The sequence below is a fragment of the Scyliorhinus torazame genome, chromosome 25 (assembly GCF_047496885.1).
Source record: "Scyliorhinus torazame isolate Kashiwa2021f chromosome 25, sScyTor2.1, whole genome shotgun sequence".
Taxonomy (NCBI): Eukaryota; Metazoa; Chordata; class Chondrichthyes; order Carcharhiniformes; family Scyliorhinidae; genus Scyliorhinus; species Scyliorhinus torazame.
Genome location: NC_092731.1, coordinates 22975486 through 22999414, shown reverse-complemented (window position 1 = coordinate 22999414; position 23929 = coordinate 22975486). Strand labels below are relative to the sequence as shown.

General features: G+C 50.0%; 1 protein-coding gene across 1 annotated transcript in view; it reads right to left on the bottom strand.

Annotated features, from left to right (window-relative positions):
• Nucleotides 1–276: 276 nt before the first annotated feature.
• The window catches only part of LOC140402415 (transforming growth factor beta-1 proprotein-like), an 89584-nt gene continuing 65931 nt past the window's right edge, over nucleotides 277–23929 (bottom strand). Inside the window, exons 3-7 of the mRNA XM_072490181.1 lie at nucleotides 18479–18593; nucleotides 12943–13026; nucleotides 7538–7676; nucleotides 5993–6146; nucleotides 277–1708 (exon numbers count right to left, since the gene is read on the bottom strand). Of these exons, the coding sequence (XP_072346282.1) occupies nucleotides 1550–1708; nucleotides 5993–6146; nucleotides 7538–7676; nucleotides 12943–13026; nucleotides 18479–18593 (651 nt within the window). The 3' untranslated portion in view covers nucleotides 277–1549. The remainder of the gene's footprint in view (nucleotides 1709–5992; nucleotides 6147–7537; nucleotides 7677–12942; nucleotides 13027–18478; nucleotides 18594–23929) is intronic.

The following is a 23929-nucleotide window of genomic DNA, read 5'->3' as shown; positions in this document are numbered from 1 at the left end:
GTGGAACAAAATGGAGGAACCGCGGATGGAGCTGAATCGGAGCAACGCGAAGCCCCCTCGGCCGCTCTGTGAGGCAAGACGTTGAGCTGGGAGCATTCCAGATTCGAAGCCATTCCGAGCCCAATGTGCGACAGATGCGAGGCTCTGGTGGATGACTGTTCATGAACGCCAACCCCCAACTTCGCCCCGCCCCAGGGCCATCGAGGGGGGGGGGGGGGGAGGCGGACCGCCACAAATCACCCCCCCCCCCCCCCCTGCGGAAAGCTAAACCCTTGGAGGTTCAAACATTGGAACAGTCCAGTTCAGGTGGTCCGAAACATCGCAAGCGACCGCGCAGAACGGTGGTGCGGGCGGAGGGCAACATTTTTGTGAGAGTTGTCCACGTGCCAGCTTAACCTTCTCACCGTTCAAGATTAACGGATTATCCAGGAACAGAACAATGTGGGGTAGTTCATCACGAGCCGTTTAACCCTGTCCTCCTCCCCAGGAAATATTTTTTTAAAAAACAACAGATGCGGCCCATTGAGAATCGATGATCGAGAAAAGGCGCTTGCTGGTTTGTTGGGAAAAGATGGCGGCATACTTCGCAAATCAACATGCCGGACTATGGCCGTGATCCTGTTTACAGCCTCAAGGCCCAGGAACTCAATGAAATACTCAGGATGGACTGGATGGTGCTGACAAGGAGTTTGACTTTCAACCCTAAGCTTCCCAAAACCCATCCCTGATAATTAGGCCCCTGTTTTCAAGTGCTTCCCGTCTAGATGTCACCCACCTCTGGCTTGCTTTGAAGTGGCTCCATTATCCTAGTCAAGCTGATTTTTGGAAATATTCAGTCTATCAGCGTGTAACCATTTTTCTTTTCGCTACTTTTGCTTTTTTCTGAACCTGGACCCCTGCCCGGCTGAGGCCTGAGGCCTAGGGCCCAGTCCTGCGATAACGCGTTCCTCAAACCGCATCAGGAAGTTGAGCCATGCCACTTGCTTCCCCATTAACCAGCGGCCCACGGGTTTCGGATTGGTTGTGGAGGCATTTTTCTTTGGAGCGTGACGGGGACACGGGGCTCTCCGAGTGTTGAACACGCTGGAGAGGCTTCAGGAGAACGTCAGCCCATGATTCAATTGGTGCTTCCAATGGTACAGGGCCTCTTGTGGGGGGGGGGGGGGGGCGTAGCCAATTAACGGGACTATGAGAAGAAGGTGGCTCAAGAACAACCCTGGTCAAAAAGAGCCCTAGGTTTATAAATTATGGGAACGTCTGTCATTTAAAAATATAAAAACACTAAAAGACAGTCTCCAACCTAGAATTGTGCCTGAACTGGAATTCTGGAGCCTAAAACGATAGAGACATGAGTCAGACTGCCCACTCTGGCAGGAATTAATGGTTCTCGGTCACTGAACGGGGAAGAAACAGAGAGCCTCTATTTTGGCACGTTGGTCATGTGCTGAGTTTGTCCGTGCAGATGTAATCCACCTAGAGGCTTAATGTTGGTTCGACTTTGGCTCTGGATTTGTTGATGGCACGGGGCCCACTTGCTCAGGCTCAATCCTCAGCTGCACTTGCAGGACTTCACCACCATGTTGGACAGTTGCTCCACTTTGGGTTGCCGGCCTACGTAGTAGAGGATGGGGAGGGGTTCCAGGACCTGGGGGACACAGCAAGGAGATGCAGACCCTCCGGGGTTGTGCAAGTTGTACAAAGCCAAGACCTGCGAGGAGAGGGGAGAGAGAGAGAAAGAGGAGGCATAAACATCAGCAAGAAGTTGCCCAAAGTGGAGCCGGCCTCAATCACGCCACCACATCCAGGCTTAAAATACAGAACCTTGTCAAGACCACAAAGCGGTGTACAGCTGTGGTTTCCATATTAAGAAAAGGGGCGGCCCGTTGGCACAGTGGTTAGCACGGCTGCCTCACAGCGCCTGGGACCCGGGTTCAATCCCAGCTTTGGGTGACAGTCTGTGTGGGACTTGCACGTTCTCCCCGTGTCTGCAAGGGTTTATTTTTTCATTCGTCCAGGGGACATGGGAGCCGCTGTCTGGGCCCAGCATTTATTGCCCATCCCTGAGGGCATTTAAAGAGTCAACCACATTGCTGTGGGTCTGGAGTCACGTGTAGGCCGGAACGGGTAAGGACGGCAGATTTCCTTCCCGAAAGGACATTAGTGAACCAAGTGTTTTTTTACGACAATCGATGACACGGTCATCGTTAGACCTTTAATTCTCCACCTGTGTTGCCCCTTTCAGTGACCTGTGGACCTGTACACCTAGATCTCTCTGACTTTCAATACTCTTGAGGGTTTTACCATTCACTGTATATTCCCTACCTGCATTAGACCTTCCAAAATGCATTACCTCACATTTGTCCGGATTAAACTCCATCTGCCATCTCTCCGCCCAAGTCTCCAAACAATCTAAATCCTGCTGTATTCTCTGACAGTCCTCATCGCTATCCGCAATTCCACCAACCTTTGTGTCGTCTGCAAACTTACTAATCAGACCAGTTACATTGTCCTCCAAATCATTTATATATACTACAAACAGCAAAGGTCCCAGCACTGATCCCTGCGGAACACCACTAGTCACAGCCCTCCAATTAGAAAAGCATCCTTCCATTGCTACTCTCTGCCTTCTATGACCTAGCCAGTTCTGTATCCACCTTGCCAGCTCACCCCTGATCCCGTGTGACTTCACCTTTTGTACTAGTCTACCATGAGGGACCTTGTCAAAGGCCTTACTGAAGTCCATATAGACAACATCCACTGCCCTACCTGCATCAATCATCTTTGTGACCGCCTCGAAAAACCGCCTCGAAAAAAATCAAGTTAGTGAGACACGACCTCCCCTTCACAAAACCATGCTGCCTCTCACTAATACGTCCATTTGCTTCCAAATGGGAGTAAATCCTGTCTCGAAGAATTCTCTCCAGTAATTTCCCTACCACTGAAGTAAGGCTCACCGGCCTGTAGTTCCCGGGATTATCCTTGCTACCCTTCTTAAACAGAGGAACAACATTGACAGTGAGGATCCAAAGATTTCTGTCAAGGCCTCATCAATTTCCTCTCCAGCCTCCTTCAGTATTCTGGGGTAGATCCCATCAGGCCCTGGGTACTTATCTACCTTAATATTTTTTAAGACGCCCAACACCTCATCATTTTGGATCTCAATGTGACCCAGACTATCTACACACCCTTCTCCAGACTCAACATCTACCAATTCCTTCTCTTTGGTGAATACTGATGCAAAGTATTCATTTAGTACCTCGCCCATTTCCTCTGGCAGAGATTCCCTTGCCTATCCTTCAGTGGGCCAACCCTTTGCCTGGCTACCCTCTTGCTTTTTATGTACGTGTAAAAAGTCTTGGGATTTTCCTTAACCCTATTTGCCAATGACTTTTCGTGACCTCTTCTAGCCCTCCTGACTCCTTGCTTAAGTTCCTTCCTACTTTCCTTATATTCCACACAGGCTTCATCTGTTCCCAGCCTGTTAGCCCTGACAAATGCCTCCTTTTTCTTTTTGACGAGGCCTACAATATCTCTCGTTATCCAAGGTTCCCGAAAATTGCCGTATTTATCCTTCTTCCTCACAGGAACATGCCGGTCCTGAATTCCTTTCAACTGACACTTGAAAGCCTCCCACATGTCAGATGTTGATTTGCCCTCAAACATCCGCCCCCAATCTTGGTTCTTCAGTTCCCGCCTAATATTGTTATAATTAGCCTTCCCCCAATTTAGCACATTCACCCTAGGACCACTCTTATCCTTGTCCACCAGCACTTTAAAACTTACTGAATTGTGGTCACTGTTCCCAAAATGCTCCCCTACTGAAACTTCTACCACCTGGCCGGGCTCATTCCCCAATACCAGGTCCAGTACCGCCCCTTCCCTAGTTGGACTGTCGACATATTGTTTTAAGAAGCCCTCCTGGATGCTCCTTACAAACTCTGCCCCGCCTAAGCCCCTGGCACTAAGTGAGTCCCAGTCAATATTGGGGAAGTTGAAGTCTCCCATCACCACAACCCTGTTGTTTTTACTCTTTTCCAAAATCTGTCGACCTATCTGCTCCTCTATCTCCCGCTGGCTGTTGGAAGGCCTGTAGTAAACCCCCAACATTGTGACTGCACCCTTCTTATTCCTGATCTCTACCCATATAGCCTCACTGCCCTCTGAGGTGTCCTCCCGTAGTATAGCTGTGATATCCTCCCTAACCAGTAGCGCAACTCTGCCACCCCTTTTACATCCCCCTCTATCCCGCCTGAAACATCTAAATCCTGGAATGTTTAGCTGCCAATCCTGCCCTTCCCTCAACCAGGTCTCTGTAATGGCAACAACATCATAGTTCCAAGTACTAATCCAAGCTCTAAGTTCATCTGCCTTACCCTTAATACTTCTTGCATTAAAACATATGCACTTCAGGCCACCAGACCCGCTGTGTTCAGCAACTTCTCCCTGTCTGCTCTGCCTCAGAGCCACACTGTCCCTATTCCCTAGTTCTCCCTCAATGCTCTCACCTTCTGACCTATTGCTCCCGTGCCCACCCCTCCTGCCATCCTAGTTTAAACCCTCCCGTGTGACACTAGCAAACCTCGCGGCCAGGATATTTATGCCTCTCCAGTTTAGATGCAACTCGTCCTTCTTATATAGGTCACACCTGCCCCAGAAGAGCTCCCAGTGGTCCAGATAACGGAAACCCTCCCTCCTACACCAGCTGTTTAGCCACGTGTTTAGCTGCTCTCTCTTCCTATTTCTAGCCTCACTGGCACGTGGCACAGGGAGTAATCCCGAGATTACAACCCTAGAGGTCCTGTCTTTTAACTTTCTGCCTAGCTCCCTGAACTCCTGCTGCAGGACCTCATGCCCCTTCCTGCCTATGTCATTAGTACCAATATGTACAACGACCTCTGCCTGTTTGCCCTCCCCCTTCAGGATGCCCTCTACCCGTTTGGAGACATCCTGGACCATAGCACCAGGGAGGAAACATACCATCATGGAGTCTCTTTCACGTCCACAGAAGCGCCTATCTGTGCCCCTGACTATAGAGTCCCCTATTACTGTTGCTCTTCTGCGCTTTGACCCTCCCTTCTGAACATCAGAGCCAGCTGTGGTGCCACTGCTCTGGCTGCTGCTGTTTTTCCCTGATAGGCTATCCCCCCCGACAGTATCCAAAGGGGTATACCTGTTCGAGAGAGGGACAACCACAGGGGATTCCTGCACTGACTCCCTGTAGAGGGAGCTTTACTCTGTATCTAACCCCGTGCTGTACCTGTCCTGGGAGTGTTTGATGGGGACAGTGCAGAGGGAGCTTTACTCTGTATCTAACCCCGTGCTGTACCTGTCCTGGGAGTGTTTGATGGGGACAGTGTAGAGGGAGCTTTACTCTGTATCTAACCCTGTTCTGTACCTGTCCTGGGAGTGTTTGATGGGGACAGTGTAGAGGAAGCTTTACTCTGTATCTAACCCTGTGCTGTACCTGTTTTGGGAGTGTTTGATGGGCACAGTGTAAAGGGAGCTTTACTTTGTATCTAACCCCGTGCTGTACCTGTCCTGGGAGTGTTTGATAGGGACAATGCAGAGAGGGAGCTTTACTCTGTATCTAACTCCGTGCTGTACCTGTCCTGGGAGTGTATGATGGGGACACTGTAGAGGGATCTTTACTCTGTATCTAACCCCGTGCTGTATCTGTCCTGGGAGTGTTTGATAGGGACAATGCAGAGAGGGAGCTTTACTCTGTATCTAACTCCGTGCTGTACCTGTCCTGGGAGTGTATGATGGGGACACTGTAGAGGGATCTTTACTCTGTATCTAACCCCGTGCTGTACCTGTCCTGGGAGTGTTTGATGGGGACACTGTAGAGGGATCTTTACTCTGTATCTAACCCCGTGCTGTACCTGTCCTGGGAGTGTTTGATGGGGACAGTGTAGAGGGAGCTTTGCTCTGTTATTCTATCTATTAACCTTCGACAGGGTCCCAAACGATTGATGATTTTCCTGATACTTACAGTGCTGTACTGGGTGTCCGAGCTCCATATATATGGACAGGGTCCCATGCAGAAGTTTGCGAAGTAGCCTTTGGGTTCGTGGATCCACTTCCAGTTGAGATCCTTTCGGAAATCAATGTACATGGGGTGCACACAGCAGTTCTTCTCAGTCGTTCTGTTAGGGGTCAGTACAATGCAGGACTTGAATAAAACACTCTTCTCAGTAGTTCACCCATATGCCCAGAGTGGTCCTCCAAAGTGCTAGACCTCAGTCAAAACCCTCACCCCTCCCTCTCTCTGCAAGCTGCTCCCACCGTGGTCCCCTCAATTTTGGCCTCTTGCCCGTCCCCAATTTTCATTGCCCCACCATCGCCTGCGGCTGCCTGCTCCCTGAGCTCTGGAACTCGCTCCCTAAATCTCTTCTCCTCCCTCGACCGCACTCTCTCCTTCCTTTAAAGACGTGGGCCCTCCCACACTAATTTCTCTGTACGCTGGTCGGGAGCGGGTACAGTCCGATACGACTGCTGCGAGGTGGCGTGCTGTGCGTCACGACATCAAAGGTGCGGTGCCGGCATAAGTTGTTGTTGTACTTGCCCGTTGACTTGCCCGCTGATTTGCCCCTCTCCAGCACAGGTGCCAACTCCCGTCCTGACAGTGGCTGAGAACAGCTGATGCCGGAGTCTCTCCGAAATGGCTGTGGGGACCGCATGGGGAAGGGGGCAGTATTCAATTGAATTCCAAAAGCGAGACTGATTTATCTTTCTCTGTTGGGTAACGGTGCCATTTTGGCGCAGTGGGCAGCATTCCCCATCTAAAGGCCAGAGGCTCCGGGTTCAAGGGTCACCCCAAGATGTGATGGGCATGGAAGGTGTGTTCATCGTGTGGTCAAACAGCTTGATTAACAGCCTGTAAATTCTTCCAATGGCACGGGGGGGTAAGGGTGAGAGAGCGTCCTGGCTGGGGTGGCACAGTGGTTAGCCCTGCTGTCTCTCAGTGTCAGGGACCGGTGTTCAATTCCGACCTCGGGTCACTGTTTGTGTGGAGTCTGCACGTTCTCCCCCGTGTGTGCGTGGGTTTCCTCCGGGTGCTCCGGTTTCCTCCCACAGTCCAAAGATGTGCAGGTTAGGTGGATCGGCCGTGCTAAATTGCCACTTAGTGTCCAAACGTTAGGCGGGGTTACAGGGTTAGGGTGGGGGAGTTGGCCTAGGTAGGGTTCTCTTTCAGAGAGTTGGAGCAGAGTCGATGGGCTGAATGGCCTCCTCCTGCCCTGTAGGGATTCTATGATACTGCACTGGAGTACTTTCCCGAGTGTTAACATGGAACAATCCAATGGGAGAACAAGGGCGCCAATGCTCTCTTTGATATGAATCCGAGCGGGGGGGGTGAAGATGTGATGGGATTATGGAGCCAAGCATAGAGAAACAGATCGACCATCAACAAATTCACTTGCAGTACAGGACTGAGGGGCTGAATGGTCATACCCTGCTCCTTACGCTGGGTTTGCATGCGCTACCACACGACGGATTAACTGAGAGACTGCCACGCAAAGGTTAAAGTGACACCTACGAGAAGCAAAACTCTTCATCGAGGTCCCGTTTTCTCCGACTATGTGCCTCAGCCCGAGTTGAAGGGGTAGACATGATGAGAATGTGGGCAATCTTCCGGTTCCGCTTTGCCAGGACAGACATGTCCCCCCGTAAGGCTTCTGTGTTTCAAATGGAAGAAAGTGAAAGAGGTAACGGAGCTCTCCGAGAGATCCCACAACCCACCCCACTCTCAATCCCCAGAGATCCCACATCCCGCACATTCTCATTCCCATCCTCCATCATTCTCATTCCCACCCTCCACCATTCTCATTCCCACCCTCCACCATTCTCATTCCCACTCTGCACCATTCTCATTCCCACCCTACACCATTCTCATTCCCGCCCTGCACCATTCTCATTCACGTCCTGCACCATTCTCATTCCCACTCTGCACCATTCTCATTCCCGCCCTGCACCATTCTCATTCACGTCCTGCACCATTCTCATTCCCACTCTGCACCATTCTCTTTCCCACTCTGCACCATTCTCATTCCCACCCTGCACCATTCTCATTCCCACCCTCCACCATTCTCATTCCCGCCCTGCACCATTCTCATTCCCACCCTGCACCATTCTCATTAATGCCCTGCACGATTCTCATTCCCGTCCTGCACCACTCTCATTCCCGCCCTGCACCACTCTCATTCATGTCCTGCACCATTCTCATTCCCACCCTGCACCACTCTCATTCCCACCCTGCACCATTCTCATTCACACCCTCCACCATTCTCATTCCCACCCTGCACCATTCTCATTCCCACCCTGCACCATTCTCATTCATGTCCTGCACCATTCTCATTCCCACCCTGCACCATTCTCATTCCCACCCTGCACCATTCTCATTCCCGCCCTGCACCATTCTCATTCATGCCCTGCACCATTCTCATTCCCACCCTGCACCATTCTCATTCCCGCCCTGCACCATTCTCATTCATGCCCTGCACCATTCTCATTCATGCCCTGCACCATTCTCATTCCCACCCTGCACCATTCTCATTCCCACCCTGCACCATTCTCATTCCCACCCTGCACCATTCTCATTCATGTCCTGCACCATTCTCATTCCCACCCTGCACCATTCTCATTCCCACCCTCCACCATTCTCATTCCCACCCTCCACCATTCTCATTCCCACCCTCCACCATTCTCATTCCCACCCTCCACCATTCTCATTCCCACCCTGCACCATTCTCATTCCCACCCTGCACCATTCTCATTCCCACCCTGCACCATTCTCATTCATGTCCTGCACCATCGAAAATACTGACAACCGATACAGAATAATCAAGGGGTTCGGGGTGGTTTATATATAGAATAACAGATACCCGGGAGTGAGTTACACACTGGAATCTAATCGAGGAGTTCAGGGTGATATGTAGAAAAACAGGTACCCGGAAGTGAGTTACAGACTGGAATCTAATCGAGGGGTCCGGGGTGTGTATATATAGAATAACAGGTACTCGGAAGTGAGTTACAGACTGGAATGTAATCGAGGGGTTCAGGGTGGTTTATATATAGAATAACAGATACCCGGGAGTGAGTTACAGATTGGAATCTAATCGAGGTTTATATATAGAATAACAGATACCCATGAGTGAGTTACAGACTGGAATCTAATCGAGTGGTTCGGGATGGTTTATATATAGAATAACAGACCCGGAAGTGAGTTACAGATTGGAATCTAATCGAGGGGTTTGGGGTGGTTTATATATAGAATAACAGATAGCCATGAGTGAGTTACAGACTGGAATCTAATCGAGGGGTTCGGGGGGGTTTATACATAAAATAACAGATACCCATGAGTGAGTTACAGACTGGAATCTAATCGAGGGGTTCGGGTGGTTTATATATAGAATAACATATACCCATGAGTGAGTTACAGACTGGAATCTAATCGAGGGGTTCGGGATGGTTTATAGATAGAATAACAGACCCGGAAGTGAGTTACAGATTGGAATCTAATCGAGGGGTTCGGGGTGGTTTATATATAGAATAACAGATACCCATGAGTGAGTTACAGACTGGAATCTAATCGAGGGGTTCGGGGTGGTTTATATATAGAATAACAGGTACCCGGAAGTGAGTTACAGACTGGAATCTAATCGAGGGGATAGGGATGGTTTATATATAGAATAACAGATACCCATGAGTGAGTTACAGACTGGAATCTAATCGAGAGATTCGGGATGGTTTATATATAGAATAACAGACCCGGATGTGAGTTACAGTTTGGAATCTAATCGAGGGGTTCGGGGTGGTTTATATATAGAATAACAGATACCCAGGAGTGAGTTACAGACTGAAATGTAATCGAAGAGTTCAGGGTGGTTTATATATAGAATAACAGATACCCGGGAGTGAGTTACAGACTGGAATCTAATCGAGGGGTTCGGGTGGTTTATTATAGAATAACAGATACTCAGGAGGGGGTTACAGACTGGAACCTAATCGAGGGGTTCAGGGTGGTTTATATATAGAATAACAGATACCCAGGAGGGGGTTACAGACTGGAACCTAATCGAGGGGTTCAGGGTGGTTTATATATAGAATAACAGATACACGGGAGTGAGTTACAGGCTGGAATCTAATCGAGGGGTTCGGGGCGGTTTATTTATAGAATAACAGAGACCCGGGAGTGAGTTACAGACTGGAATCTAATCGAGGGGTTCAGGGTGGTTTATATATAGAATTACAGATACCCGGGATTGAGATACAGACTGGAATTTAATCGAGGGGTTCGGTGTGGTTTATATATAGAATAACAGATACCCAGGAGGGGATTACAGACTGGAACCTAATCGAGGAGTTCAGGGTGGTTTATATATAGAATAACAGATACCCGGGAGTGAGTTACAGACTGGAATCTAATCGAGGAGTTCAGGGTGGTTTATATATAGCATAACAGATACCCGGAATTGAGTTACAGACTGGAATGTAATCGAGAGTCCAGGGTGGTTTATATATAGAATAACAGATACCCGGGAGAGAGTTACAGACTGTAATCTAATCGAGGGGTTCGGGGTGGTTTTTATATAGAATATCAGATACCCGAGAGTGAGTTACAGACTGGAATCTAATCGAGGGGTTTGGGGTGGTTTATATATAGAATAACAGATACCCAGGAGTAAGTTACAGAATGGAATCTAATCGAGGGGTCCGGGGTGGTTTATATATATAATAGCAGATACCCGGGAGTGAGTTACAGACTGGAATCTAATCGAGGGGTTCAAGGGTTTATATATAGAATAACAGGTACCCGGAAGTGAGTTACAGACTGGAATCTAATCGAGGGGTCCGGGTGGTTTATGTATACAATAACAGATAGCCGGGAGTGAGTTACAGACTGGAATCGAATTGAGGGGTTCGTGGTGGTTTATATATAGAATAACAGATACACAGGAGGGAGTTACAGACTGGAATCGAATCGAGGAGTTCAGGGTGGTTTATATATAGAATAACAGATACCCGGGATTGAGTTACAGACTGGAATCTAATTGAGGGGTTCGGGGTGGTTTATATATAGAACAGATAGCCGGGATTGAGTTACAGATTGGAATCTAATCGAGGTGTTTTGACTGGTTTATATATAGAATAACAGATGCCCGGGAGTGAGTTACACACTGGAATCTAATCGAGGGGTTCTGGGTGGTTTATATATAGAATAACAGGTACCCGGAAGTGAGTTACAGACTGAAATCTAATCGAGGGGTTCGGTGTGGTTTATGTATAGAATAACAGATACCCGGGAGTGAGTTACAGTCTGGAATCAAATCGAGGGGTTCGGAGTGGTTTATATGTAGAATAACAGATACCCGGAAGTGAGTTACAGACTGGAATCTAACCGAGGGGTCCGGGGTGTGTATATATCGAATAACAGGTACCCGGAAGTGAGTTACAGAGTGGGAATCTAATCGAGGTGTTCGGGGTGGTTTATACATAGAATAACAGATACCCGGAGGTGAGTTACAGATTGGAATCTGATCGAGGGGTTCGGGGTGGTTTATATATAGAATAACAGATACCTGGGAGTGAGTTACAGACTGGAAACTAATTGAGGGGTTCGGGGTGGTTTCTATATAGAATAACAGATAACCGGGAGTGAGTTATAGACCGGAATCTAATCGAGGGATTCGGGTGGTTTCTATATAGAATAACAGATACCCGGGTGTGAGTTACAGACTGGATTCTAATCGAGGGGTTCGGGATGGTTTATATATAGAATAACAGATACCCGGGAGTGAGTTACAGACTGGAATCTAATCGAGGGGTTCGGGGCGGTTTATATATAGAATAACAGATACCCGCGAGTGAGTTACAGACTGGAATCTAATCGAGGGGTTCGGGGCGGTTTATATATAGAATAACAGATACCCGGGAGTGAGTTACAGACTGGAATCTAATCGAGGGGTTCGGGGTGGTTTATATATAGGATAACAGATACCTGGGAGTGAGTTACAGACTGGAATCTAATCGAGGGGTTCAGGGTGGTTTATATATAGAATAACAGATACCCGGGAGTGAGTTACAGACTGGAATCTAATCGAGGGGTTCGGGGCGGTTTATATATAGAATAACAGATACCCGCGAGTGAGTTACAGACTGGAATCTAATCGAGGGGTTCGGGGCGGTTTATATATAGAATAACAGATACCCGGGAGTGAGTTACAGACTGGAATCTAATCGAGGGGTTCGGGGTGGTTTATATATAGGATAACAGATACCTGGGAGTGAGTTACAGACTGGAATCTAATCGAGGGGTTCAGGGTGGTTTATATATAGAATAACAGATACCCGGGAGTGAGTTACAGACTGGAATCTAATCGAGGGGTTCTGGGTGGTTTATATATAGCATAACAGATAACCTTGAGTGAGTTACAGACTGGAATCTAATCGAGGGGTTCTGGGCGGTTTATATATAGAATAACAGATAACTGGGAGTGAGTTACAGACTGGAATCTAATCGAGGGGTTCGGGGCGGTTTATATATAGAATAACAGATACCCGCGAGTGAGTTACAGACTGGAATCTAATCGAGGGGTTCGGGGCGGTTTATATATAGAATAACAGATACCAGGGAGTGAGTTACAGACTGGAATCTAATCGTGGGGTTCGGGGCGGTTTATATATAGAATAACTGATACCCGGGATTGAGTTACAGACCGGAATCCAATTCAGAGTTTGACGGAATGGGATTTTAGAGCCAATAACGGGAACCCTCTACAGCGAGGCAATAAAATTGTCCTCCGCCCCTTTTTAATGAATGAAGCTCAATAGTGGGTGAGTATCCACTGTTTGAGGGATTGAGCAGAAGTTTGTACAAAAATTAAAATGACCCGAAAAATAAAATGTGGCGAAATTGGGTTACAGACGGGATGGTCTTATTACCGAAGAATTTAAGTTGAAAACTTTGTTTCGAGTCGGCCATTCCACACGGGCAGTGGACACTGATCTTCAGCTGCTGCTCCGTCACTGCAAGGAAACAGAGTGTGAGAGCGGGGAGCGCAGAGCGCCGTTCGCTGCATGCAGCTTGACTCAAATTGATTGATCCAGTCAGTTTTATTTTGAAGCACAAGGTACACTTCTTGAAAATCATCGAGTTGCCTTTCCACATTGCGGTTATAATAATCTTTATTATTGTCACATGTAGGCTTACATTAACACTGCAATGAAATGAAAATGAAATGAAAATTGCTTATTGTCACAATTAGGCTTCAAATGAAGTTACTGTGAGAATCCCCTAGTCGCCACATTCCGGCGCCTGTTCGGGTACACAGAGGGAGAATTCAGAATGTCCAATTCACCTAACAAGTACATCTTTCGGGACTTGTGGGAGGAAACCGGAGCACCCGGAGGAAACCCACGCAGACACGGGGAGAACGTGCAGACTCCGCACAGACAGTGACGCAAGCCGGAAATCGAACCTGGGACCCTGGAGCGGTGAAGCCACAGCGGTAATCGCTGTGCCACCGAGCCGGTTCATGACCTCAAGATCACTTGGCAGCCAACGAAGGAGGCTGAACTGCGGTTGCCCTCGTAATCTAGGAAAACGGCAACCAATGTGCGCACAGCAAGATGCTACGAAGCTGGGGTGGGATTCTCCGCAATCGGCGCGATGTCCGCCGACTGGTGCCAAAAACGGCGCGAATCAGTCCGGCATCGCACCGCCCCAAAGGTGTGGAATTCTCCGCCTCTTGAGGGGCCGAGCCCTCACCTTGAGGGGCTAGGCCCGCGCCGGACTGATTTCCGCCCCGCCGGCTGGCGGGAAAGGCCTTTGGTGCCCTGCCAGCTGGCGCGGAACTGACTTTGCCGTGCGGCGCATGTGCGGGAGCATCAGCGACCGCTCACGGCATCCCCGCGCATGCGCAGTGGAGGGGGTCTCTTCTGCCTCCGCCATAATGGAGACCATGGCGAAGGCGGAAGGAAAAGAGTGCCCCCACGGCACAGGCCCGCCCGCGGATCGGTGGGCCCCGATCGCGGGCCAGGCCACCGTGGGGGCACCCCCCCCGGGGCCAGTTCGCCCCGCGCCCCACCCCCAGGACCCCGGAGCCCGCCCGCGCCGCCTTGTCCTGCCGGTAAGAGAGGCGGTTTGATTCTCGCCGGCGGGACTGGAATTCCAGCAGCGGGACTTCGGCCCATCACGGGCCGGAGAATCGCCGGGGGCGGGGGGGAGGCCCGCCAACCGGCGCGGCGTGATTCCCAGCCCCGCCGAATATCCGGTGCCGGAGAATTCGGCAACCGGCGGGGGCGGGATTCACGCCAGCCCCCTGCGATTCTCCGACCCGGCGGGGGGGTCGGAGAATCCCGCCCATGGTTTCCGGTGATGGTTGGTGGAGGGAATAAATATTGACCAGGGAGAACTCTTTGAAGTAATGCCCACGGGGACTTAACCTCCACTTGAGGGATAGGTGTGGTGGAGGGGGGTTGTCAAGCAGGTTAGCGTCTCATCGGAAAGGCGGTGCCCCTGACAGTGCAGTGCACCCTCACTTCATGCCCGGAATGAGATGCTCAGTCTGATCTCACCACCTGTTCCTGCCCCCCTTTCGGAACTGATTGCACGCAAGCCCCTGCATGTGTGACAGGAACGCGCCATTGGCGGATTTGCGGGTTGGGAATACTTCAAGTTCAAGTAAGCTGGCTGTAAGGTCGGACAGAATCTCGGATTCTGACGGAAACCACATAGTCTAAGGCTTCACCCACAACAGATGGAAACTTTTAGCTCAAGGATAAGGGATTCTAAAATTCCGTGGGAAGTGAAAGCAAACCCCAGGGACGAAACTGTAGAATTAATTCGCATTATTTATCCACGCAGACCACAGAATATGTTTTAAAAAAAGGCGCAGGATTTGGGGAAGGTGCATCGGTTTGAGAGATGTCCCATTGCCAGAGCTGCTCTGATTGTTCGGTGCTCTGGAACACATAGCTCATTACACGCGTGCAGTGCCAAACCACAGTCCCCCTCCACTGGCCTCGCCCCCGCCTCTTTCTTCCGCCGGCCCCACAGCCCTTTGAGTCTCCTTGTGCATCCATCCTCCCACCAATGGTAGCTGTGCCTTTGGTGGCCTAAAGCCCTATGGCTCTGCAGTCCCGTCCCTAAATTTCTGCCTCTCTACACCTCTCTCTTTCTCTCGCTCATCCTTTAGGACGCTCCTGAAATCGCTTTGATCAGGCCTTTCGCCATCAGTCTTAATACCTCCTTACGTGGCTCCCTGTCAAATATTTATGACCCAGAAAAAATGATCTGGGGACAAGGGTTCGAATCCCACCCCTTCAGATGGTGAAATTTGAATTCAATAAAAATCTGGAATTAAAAGTCGAATGATGACCACAAAACCATTACCGATTGTTGTAAAAAACCATCTGGTTCACAAATGTTTCTCTCTTCACAGACGCTTCCAGACCTGCTGAACCTTTCCAGCATTTTCTACTTTTACTTCAGATTTCCAGCATCTGCAGTATTTTGCTTTCACGTTATACTACATCACCTCTATTGTACTCTTATACTGTTCTCTTTTCATAACAGTGTAAATTGTTGTTTCCCCCCTTTATTTCATAGATTATCATAGAATTTACAGTGCAGAAGGAGGCCATTCGGCCCATCGAGTCTGCACCGGCTCTTGGAAAGAGCACCCTACCCAAGGCCAACACCTCCACCCTATCCCCATAACCCAGTAACCCCACCCAACACTAAGGGCAATTTTGGACACTAAGGGCAATTTATCATGGCCAATCCACCTAACCTGCACATCTTTGGACTGTGGGAGGAAACCGGAGCACCCGGAGGAAACCCACGCACACACGGGGAGGATGTGCAGACTCCGCACAGACAGTGACCCAAGCCGTAATCGAACCTGGGAACCTGGAGCTGTGAAGCAATTGTGCTATCCACAATGCTGCCCCGAAAATCACTTATTGTCACAAGTAGGCTTCAAATGAAGTTACTGTGAAAAGCCCCTAGTCGCCACATTCCGGAGCCTGTTCAGGGAGGCTGGTATGGGAATTGAACCGTGCTGCTGGCCTGGTCTGCTTTCAAAGCCAGCGATTTAGCCCTGTGCTAAACAGCACAACACAATTATTCTTGGGAAATGTCCTGATGAGTATAAGTCAAAATAGTATTTTCTTTTCAGCAATACTCAAGTTCTGTCCGACCAAACAAAGGAAGATTATACTCATGTTGCCTTTGGTGATTTTGCTGTACACCTCAAATCCATGTCCCCTGGTGTTTGAACCTTCTCCACCTTTGGAAACAGTTTCTCCCTATCTCCTCTGTCCAGACCATTCAGGGTTTTGAACACCTCCTTCAAATCTCCTCTCAACCTTCTCTTCTCCAATAGAAACACCTCCAGCTTCACCAGTTTAGCCTCGTAATTAGAATTCCCAATCCCTGGAACCAGCTCTGTAAATCTTTTGCGCTCCATTCTGTCAAATACTTAAACATCCTTGCAAAGTGGTGTCCAGAATTCTTCAACAACCAGACAACCCTTATTTTGGTTTTATGTCTCAATCTCCAGGTGGCAAGGCTGGCATTTATTGACCATCTATAATTTGCCCAGAGAGGGAGACGGTGGCCACCTCCGTGAAGGGATATGGTTGGCCACCTCCATAAACGGCTGCCGTGGTGGTTTTCAATACAACTGAATAATATTCTACGATACTTCCGAGGGCAGTCAACGAATTAAACACGGTGGTGTGGGACTTGTACGTAAGCTCAGACTGGGTAAGCATATCAGAGCTTCTTCCCAAATGGACGTTACTGAACCAGTTGTTTTTATGAAAGAACAATCCAACAGCTTCAGTCACTTTTATTGTTTCCAAATTACAGAAAATTCAGTTCAAATCCCCAATCCGATTTGAAATGGATTATTAGTGATATAGCCAGTATACCACCATTTACTGTTACTAAATACCACAGGGCAAAGCTCGCTCTACACTGTCAAACACTCCCAGGACAGGTACAGCACGGGGTTAGATACAGAGTAAAGCTCCCTCTACACTGTCCCCATCAAACACTCCCAGGACAGGGACAGCACGGGGTTAGATACAGAGTGAAGCTCCCTCTACACTGTCCCCATCAAACACTCCCAGGACAGGTACAGCGAGGGGTTAGCTACAGAGTAAAGCTCCCTCTACACTGTCCCTATCAAACACTCCCAGGACAGGTACAGTGCGGGGTTAGATACAGAGGAAAGCTCCCTCCACACTGTCCCCATCAAACACTCCCAGGACAGGTACAGTGCGGGGTTAGATGCAGAGTAAAGCTCCCTCTACACTATCCCCATCAAACACTCCCAGGACAGGGACAGCACGGGGTTAGATACAGAGTAAAGCTCCCTGTACACAGTCCCCATCAAACACTCCCAGGACAGGTACAGCACGGGGTTAGATACAGAGTAAAGCTCCCTGTACACAGTCCCCATCAAACACTCCCAGGGCTGGTACAGCACGGGGTTAGATACAGAGTAAAGCTCCCTCTACACTGTCCCCATGAAACACTCCCAGGACAGGTACAGCACGGAGTTAGATACAGAGTAAAGCTCCCTGTACACAGTCCCCATCAAACACTCCCAGGACAGGTACAGCACGGGGTTAGATACAGAGTAAAGCTCCCTGTACACAGTCCCCATCAAACACTCCCAGGACAGGTACAGCACAGGGTTAGATACAAAGTAAAACTCCCTCTACACTGTCCCCATCAAACACTCCCAGGACAGGTACAGCACGGGGTTAGATACAGAGTAAAGCTCCCTCTACACTGTCCCCATCAAACACCCCAGGACAGGTACAGCACGGGGTTAGATACAGAGTAAAGCTCCCTCTACACTGTCCCCATCAAACACTCCCAGGACAGGTACAGCACGGGGGTTAGATCTTCCAATAATCTATGCTGATTCCCTAATCTGAGAGGAACACCTGACACCGAACTGAAGCGTCTCTGGTCTATCCGTGTAATCTAGATGAGGTGTTAGTTTATTGACATTTTGTGGTTCATTGTAGGTGATCTTTGGCTGTGGGGCACCAGGAGCTGATCTGAAACTCTCCAACCTTACTTCAACCTGGATCTCCATCTCCACGGCCAATGAACTTCTCTGGAGTAAAACCCAGTTACAAAAATACGCTTTACAAAAAAGTCAGAATATTTCAGGAAAGGGCAGGCACTGGGCAGCAATGAGAAGAAAGGCTCTTCTACCTATAGCATATGTCTGGGACCTAACCATTTTGGAGTCTGGGCTGTTTAGTAGTTAATCTACACACAAATTGGCTACCACACATCCCAAATGATATGAAATGACTAATCTTCATTAAAAATGTCTCCATTGGCCTTGAAGTATTTCGGGACTTGGTGTGGTCATAAAAGGCATGATATAATTACAAGTCTATCTTTTCTCTTCAGGTGGAAGTTGGATTTAACTTGTCTTCCTCTTACCTCCATTCCGCAGCCATTCTTTCACTGTCTCCGTCACATCAAATGAGATCCACTCGTCGCTCTCCTTAGTCTTCAGCAGGCGATTGTCCAGGTATATGTTGCTTTTCGAACTGACCTGGGGCAAACAGTACAGGTGCGCAATGAATAATACTGTCTGCAGCTCCACCTCCGCTTCACCAACTTCCCCTCATCGCCAGTTAGCCTAATCCAAAGAAAGCCAACTTCGACCAGTGGCAGACTGGTCATGTCACAGGACTAGTAACCCAGAATCCCAGGCCCTGGGGGCACAGGTTCAAATCCCGCAGCAGCAGCTGGTGGAATTTAAACATTTGGTTAATTTCAGGGAGTGAAACCTAGTCTCAGTCATACTGTGAAAGCCCACCTGGTTCACGAATGCCCCTTAGCACTGTTGCTTCACAGCTCCAGGGTCCCAGGTTTGATTCCTGGCTTGGGTCACTGACTGTGCGGAGTCTGCACGTTCTCCCCGTGTCTGCGTGGGTTTCCTCCGGGTGCTCCGGTTTCCTCCCACAGCCCAAAGATGTGCAGGTTAGGTGGATTGGCCATGCTAAATTGCTCTTTATGTCCAAAAAAAGGTTAGGTTGGGCTACTGGGTTACGGGGTTAGGATGGAGGCGTGGGCTTAAGTAGGGTGCTCTTTCCAAGGGCCGGTGCAGGCTCGATGGGCCGAATGGTCTCCTCCTGCACTGTAAATTCCATGATTAAGGAAGGGAAATCTGCCTTCCTTATCCGGTGTGGCTTACGTATGACTCCAGACCCACAGCAATGTGGTTAGTTCTTAACTTCCCCCTCTGAAATGGCCCAGCAAGCTACTCGACTCAAGGGCAACTCGGGGTGGGCAGCAAATGCTGGCCCGGCCCAGCGAGGCCCACGTCCCGTGAAAGGATAAAGGAAAGTAAGGCTTTTGAAGAGGCTGGATGTCGTTCCCCATTGGAAAGAGAGAGGTCTTTAAATTTAGGAAGGCGTTCAATAGGGCCAGACGTGGAAAATGTGCGTGCATACAAAATAATAAATTCAAGAAAACATCGGTACCCAGGGAGTGGTTAGGATGTGGAACTTGCGACCAGAAGGAGTAGCTGAGGTGAATAATTTCTACCTTGCTTCAGTTCTGTAGAAGGATCATTTCGATCCGAAACGTTAACCCTGTTTCTCTCTCCACAGATGCTGCCTGGCCTGCTGAGTTTATCCAACATTTGCTGCTTTTATTATTGTTATTGAATGTCGGAGGTGTCGTTTAAGGGAAGCTAAGTACACAGAAACACAGAAAATAGGAGCAGGAGGAGGCCATTCGGCCCTTCGAGCCCGCTCCGCCATTCATTATGATCATGGTTGATCATTCAACTCAATAGGCTAATCCCGCTTTCCCACCCCATATCCTTTGATTCCCTTCGCCCCAAGTGCTGTATCTAATTGCTTCTTGAAAACATGCAATGTTTTGGCCTCAATTACTTTCCGTGGCAGAGAATTCCGACCACTCTCTGAGTGAAGGAATTTATATACACATATGAAATGAAATGAAAATCGCTTATTGTCACAAGTAGGCTTCAATGAAGTTACTGTGAAAAGCCCCTAGTCGCCACATTCCGGCGCCTGTTCGGGGAGGCTGTTACGGGAATATATAATTTACAGTGCAGAAGGAGGCCAATCGGCCCATCGAGTCTACACCGACTCTTGGAAAGAGCACCCTACTAAGCCCGCGCCTCCACCCTATCTCCGTAACCCAGTAACCCCACCTAACCTTTTTGCACACTAAGGGGCAATTTAGCGTGGCCAATCCATCTAACCCCCACATCTTTGGACTGTGGGAGGAAACCGGAGCACCCGGAAGAAACCCACGCACACACGGGGAGAGCGTGCAGACTCCGCGCAGGCAGTGGCCCAAGCCGGGAATCGAACGGGGACCCTGGAGCTGTGAAGCAACAGTGCTAACCACTGCGCTACGGTGCTGTCCCTCATCTCTCATAAATCTGTCCTAAATGGTCTACCCCGTATTCTCAGACTGTGACCCCTGGTTCTGGACACCCCCCACCATCGGGAACATCCTTCCTGCATCCACCCCGTCCTGTTAGAATTTTATAGTATAGTATTGTACCTGGAATTCTATACATGAGGGAGAAAGAAATTATAAGTTTTATATTTCTGATTATATGAAGGTATCAGTTGAAGCATAGAAATTGGTAACTGGGCCGATTGCATTTTGCACAATTGGAATGGGCGACACGGTAGCACAGTGGTTAGCACTGTTGCTTCACAGCACCGGGGACCCGGGTTCGATTCCCGGCTTGGGTCACTGTCTGTGCGGAGTCTGCACGTTCTCCCCGTGTCTGGGCGGGATTCCTCCGGGCACTTCCTCCCACAAGTCCCAAAAGACGTGCTGTCATGCGAATTGGACATTCTGAATTCTCCCTCCGTGTACCCGAACAGGCGCCGGAATGTGGCGACGAGGGGATTTTCACAGTAACTTCACTGCAGTGTGAATGTAAGCCTACTTGTGACACTAATAAAGATTATTATTATTATTAAAGATGTGTAGGTTACAGGGAATGGGGCGGGGGAGTGGGCCTGGATAGGATGCTCTTTCGGAGGGTCGGTGCAGACCCGATGGGCAGAATGGCCTCCTTCTGCACTGTAGGGATTCTACGATATGAAGTGACTAATCTAATTGGGAGATTCTGGGTTGCTGTTGGCCACAAGCCCATTGGCTCGGGAAACAGATATAAAATGAAGAAAGCCGCTGTGGTTTCTCAAACTGTTCCAATCTCAATGCTTGCATGAGCTGCTCCAATCCCACAGGGAGATCTTGGATTCCGATCTCTTTGAACAACTCAAGGTCTTTTTAAAATAATTCCACGTCCTAGTATCGGGAGCTCTGGCTGTGCCTGCCGGTGCTTTCCTCGTAGATCGACATCACCTAGGCAAAGAATGGCCTCGCATTTCCAATGGCATTTCCATGTCCAAGAGTCTTTACAGCCAATGATGTACGTTTGTACTCTCAGCTGTCAAGTTGCGCACAGGAAGCTCCCACAAGCATCACTGTGATAGCGACCGGATGCTAACATTGGTCAGGACTCCCTTTGCTCTTCTTTGATTGTGGGATCTATTCTCTCCAGCCGAGCTCCAGCCCCAGTCTCTCCCTTCAGCTGAAAGACACCTATACGACGGAGGAGCAGGAGCAGGCCATTCGGCCCATCGAGTCTGCTCTGCCATTCAATAAGATCATGGCTGATCGGATATGATCCTCAACTCCACTTTCCCGCCTTATCCCCATAACCCTCAATTCCCTCACTGATTAAAAATCTGTCTCAGCCGTGAACACACTTAGCGACCCAGCCTCTACAGCTCTCTGCGGCAAAGAATTCCACAGATTCACTCCCGTCTGAGAGAAGAAATTCCTCCTCATCTCGGTCTGAAATGGGCGACCCCCTCACTCTGAGATTCTGCCCTCTGGTCCTAGACTCTCCCACAAGGGGAAACAACCTCTCAGCATCCACCCTGTCAACCCCCCTGAGAATCCGATATGTCTCAATAAGGTCGCCTCTCATTCGTCTAAACTCCAATGAGGACAGGTCCAACCTACTCAACCCCTCCTCATCAGAAAATCCCTCCCGACCCGGGATCGACCGAGTGAACCTTCTCTGGACTGCCTCCAATGCCGGTATATCTTTCCACATGTAAGGGGACCAAAACAGTTCACAGTATTCCGGGTCCCTATTTTTATACGGCACAGCTCCGGGATGCAGCACGCCCTCAGATCATCAGCTTTCGAGCCGTGGCTCGCCCCCGAGTCACAACTTTCCAGGTTCGAGACCCACCCCAGAGCTTAAGCACAACAAAAAACAGAAACCAAGCTTCACAGTGCAGTACTTATGGAGTGCTGCACTGCCTTGGGTGCCGTTTCCGATGGAGGCCTGCGCGGCTGGGTGTAAGATGTTGAAGAGGAGTGGAGGAGCTGTTCTGCCCAGTGTCCCCGGCCAATATTTATCCCTCAAATCAACGTCACAAAAAAAACATGGGGCTGGATTCTCCCGTTCCTGAGGCTAAGTGTTGACGCCAATGGAGGATCCCAGGTGTTTCACGGCGGGAAAATTGGCGTAAAACCCTCACCGATTCTGCTACCGGTGAGGGGCTAGCACCGGCGCCGCGAAACACCCACGGAACGCGCAAAAGTGGTCGGAGAATCGCCTGGTCCCGTGCTGCACATGCGCAGGGCTGACACTGTGCGTCCGCGCGTACGCCCAATCCCCCCCACACACGCATCGATCGTGCCGGAAAAGATGGCGCCGGCCGTGCTGGACCGTCCCGACCCCACAGCCCACCCCCCCACCATTTCCCCCAGCCCTGGCAGACGCCCACCAACCAGCGGCATGGCTGTCGGCGGAGTGTGGCGGTGCTGGGCACTGTCCGCACGCCCGCTCTCTCCCTCCACAGGCGCCACGCCAGGCTCACGGCCGCTGAGATCAAAGGTGGCCCACGCCGTGCGGAACTCAACCCATTGGAGGCGGAGCGCCGCGGATGGGCCCGCTAATGACATTCCAACGGGATCGCGACTGCGCGCAGCGCGCGTCTCGGTGACACCGATTTGGAGGGGGCGGTGCATCACGACCCGGCGTCTAACTGGCGCCTGCCGCGATTCCGCGTCGGGAGCCATTCTCCACCAATCCCGGTTTTGGCGTCGGGCTATGGAGAATCCCGCCTATTATCTCGCTGCTGTGTGCGGGATCTTGCTGTGCGCAGATTGGCTGCCGGGTTTCCTAGATTGCAACATTGACAACCAGTCATAAAGTGCTCCAGTGGCTGCTAAGTGACGTCTGCCGGTTGTGAAAGGAGCTGTTATAAATCTTTCTTTTTAACTGCACTTGAGCATTTACCTGGATTATAGGCTCACGATTTGGGAGTGGTACTCGGCCCACTGGCCCTCTGACGGAGAGAAGGTTGTGCTGCCCACTGTGCCCACAGCTGGGGACTGGCAAACTCCTTTGGTCCCTCAACCCCTTCCCTCATTGGATTCCCATCAGACTGCGACCCCCCTCTCCCTCTCACAACACACACGCGGCGGGATTCTCCATTGCGAGTCCGCCCCACTCCCGCTGCCAGCGAGGACAGAGAATTTGCCGCGCCGTTCGCTGGAATGGGAATTCCCATTGAAGCCACCCCACGCTGCTGGGAAACCCACAGGCGGGAACAGAGAATCCTCCCATCCGAGGAAGGCCTGGGAATCCCGCCAATCCCTTCCCTGGAAACTTAGTCCGCGGCTCCAGGTGAAAAGTTCCCCCGGACTGTCATCCCTTTTTCTTTTCTCTTTGAAGGTAAAATCTGCGGTGATATGCATCACTGTAAATACACAAGGGGTTAATGCAGATACACTACGACTAAATAAACACTAGAGGGAGCACCAGAGACATCATGACACACAGACATTCAACCAAGAGGTCAG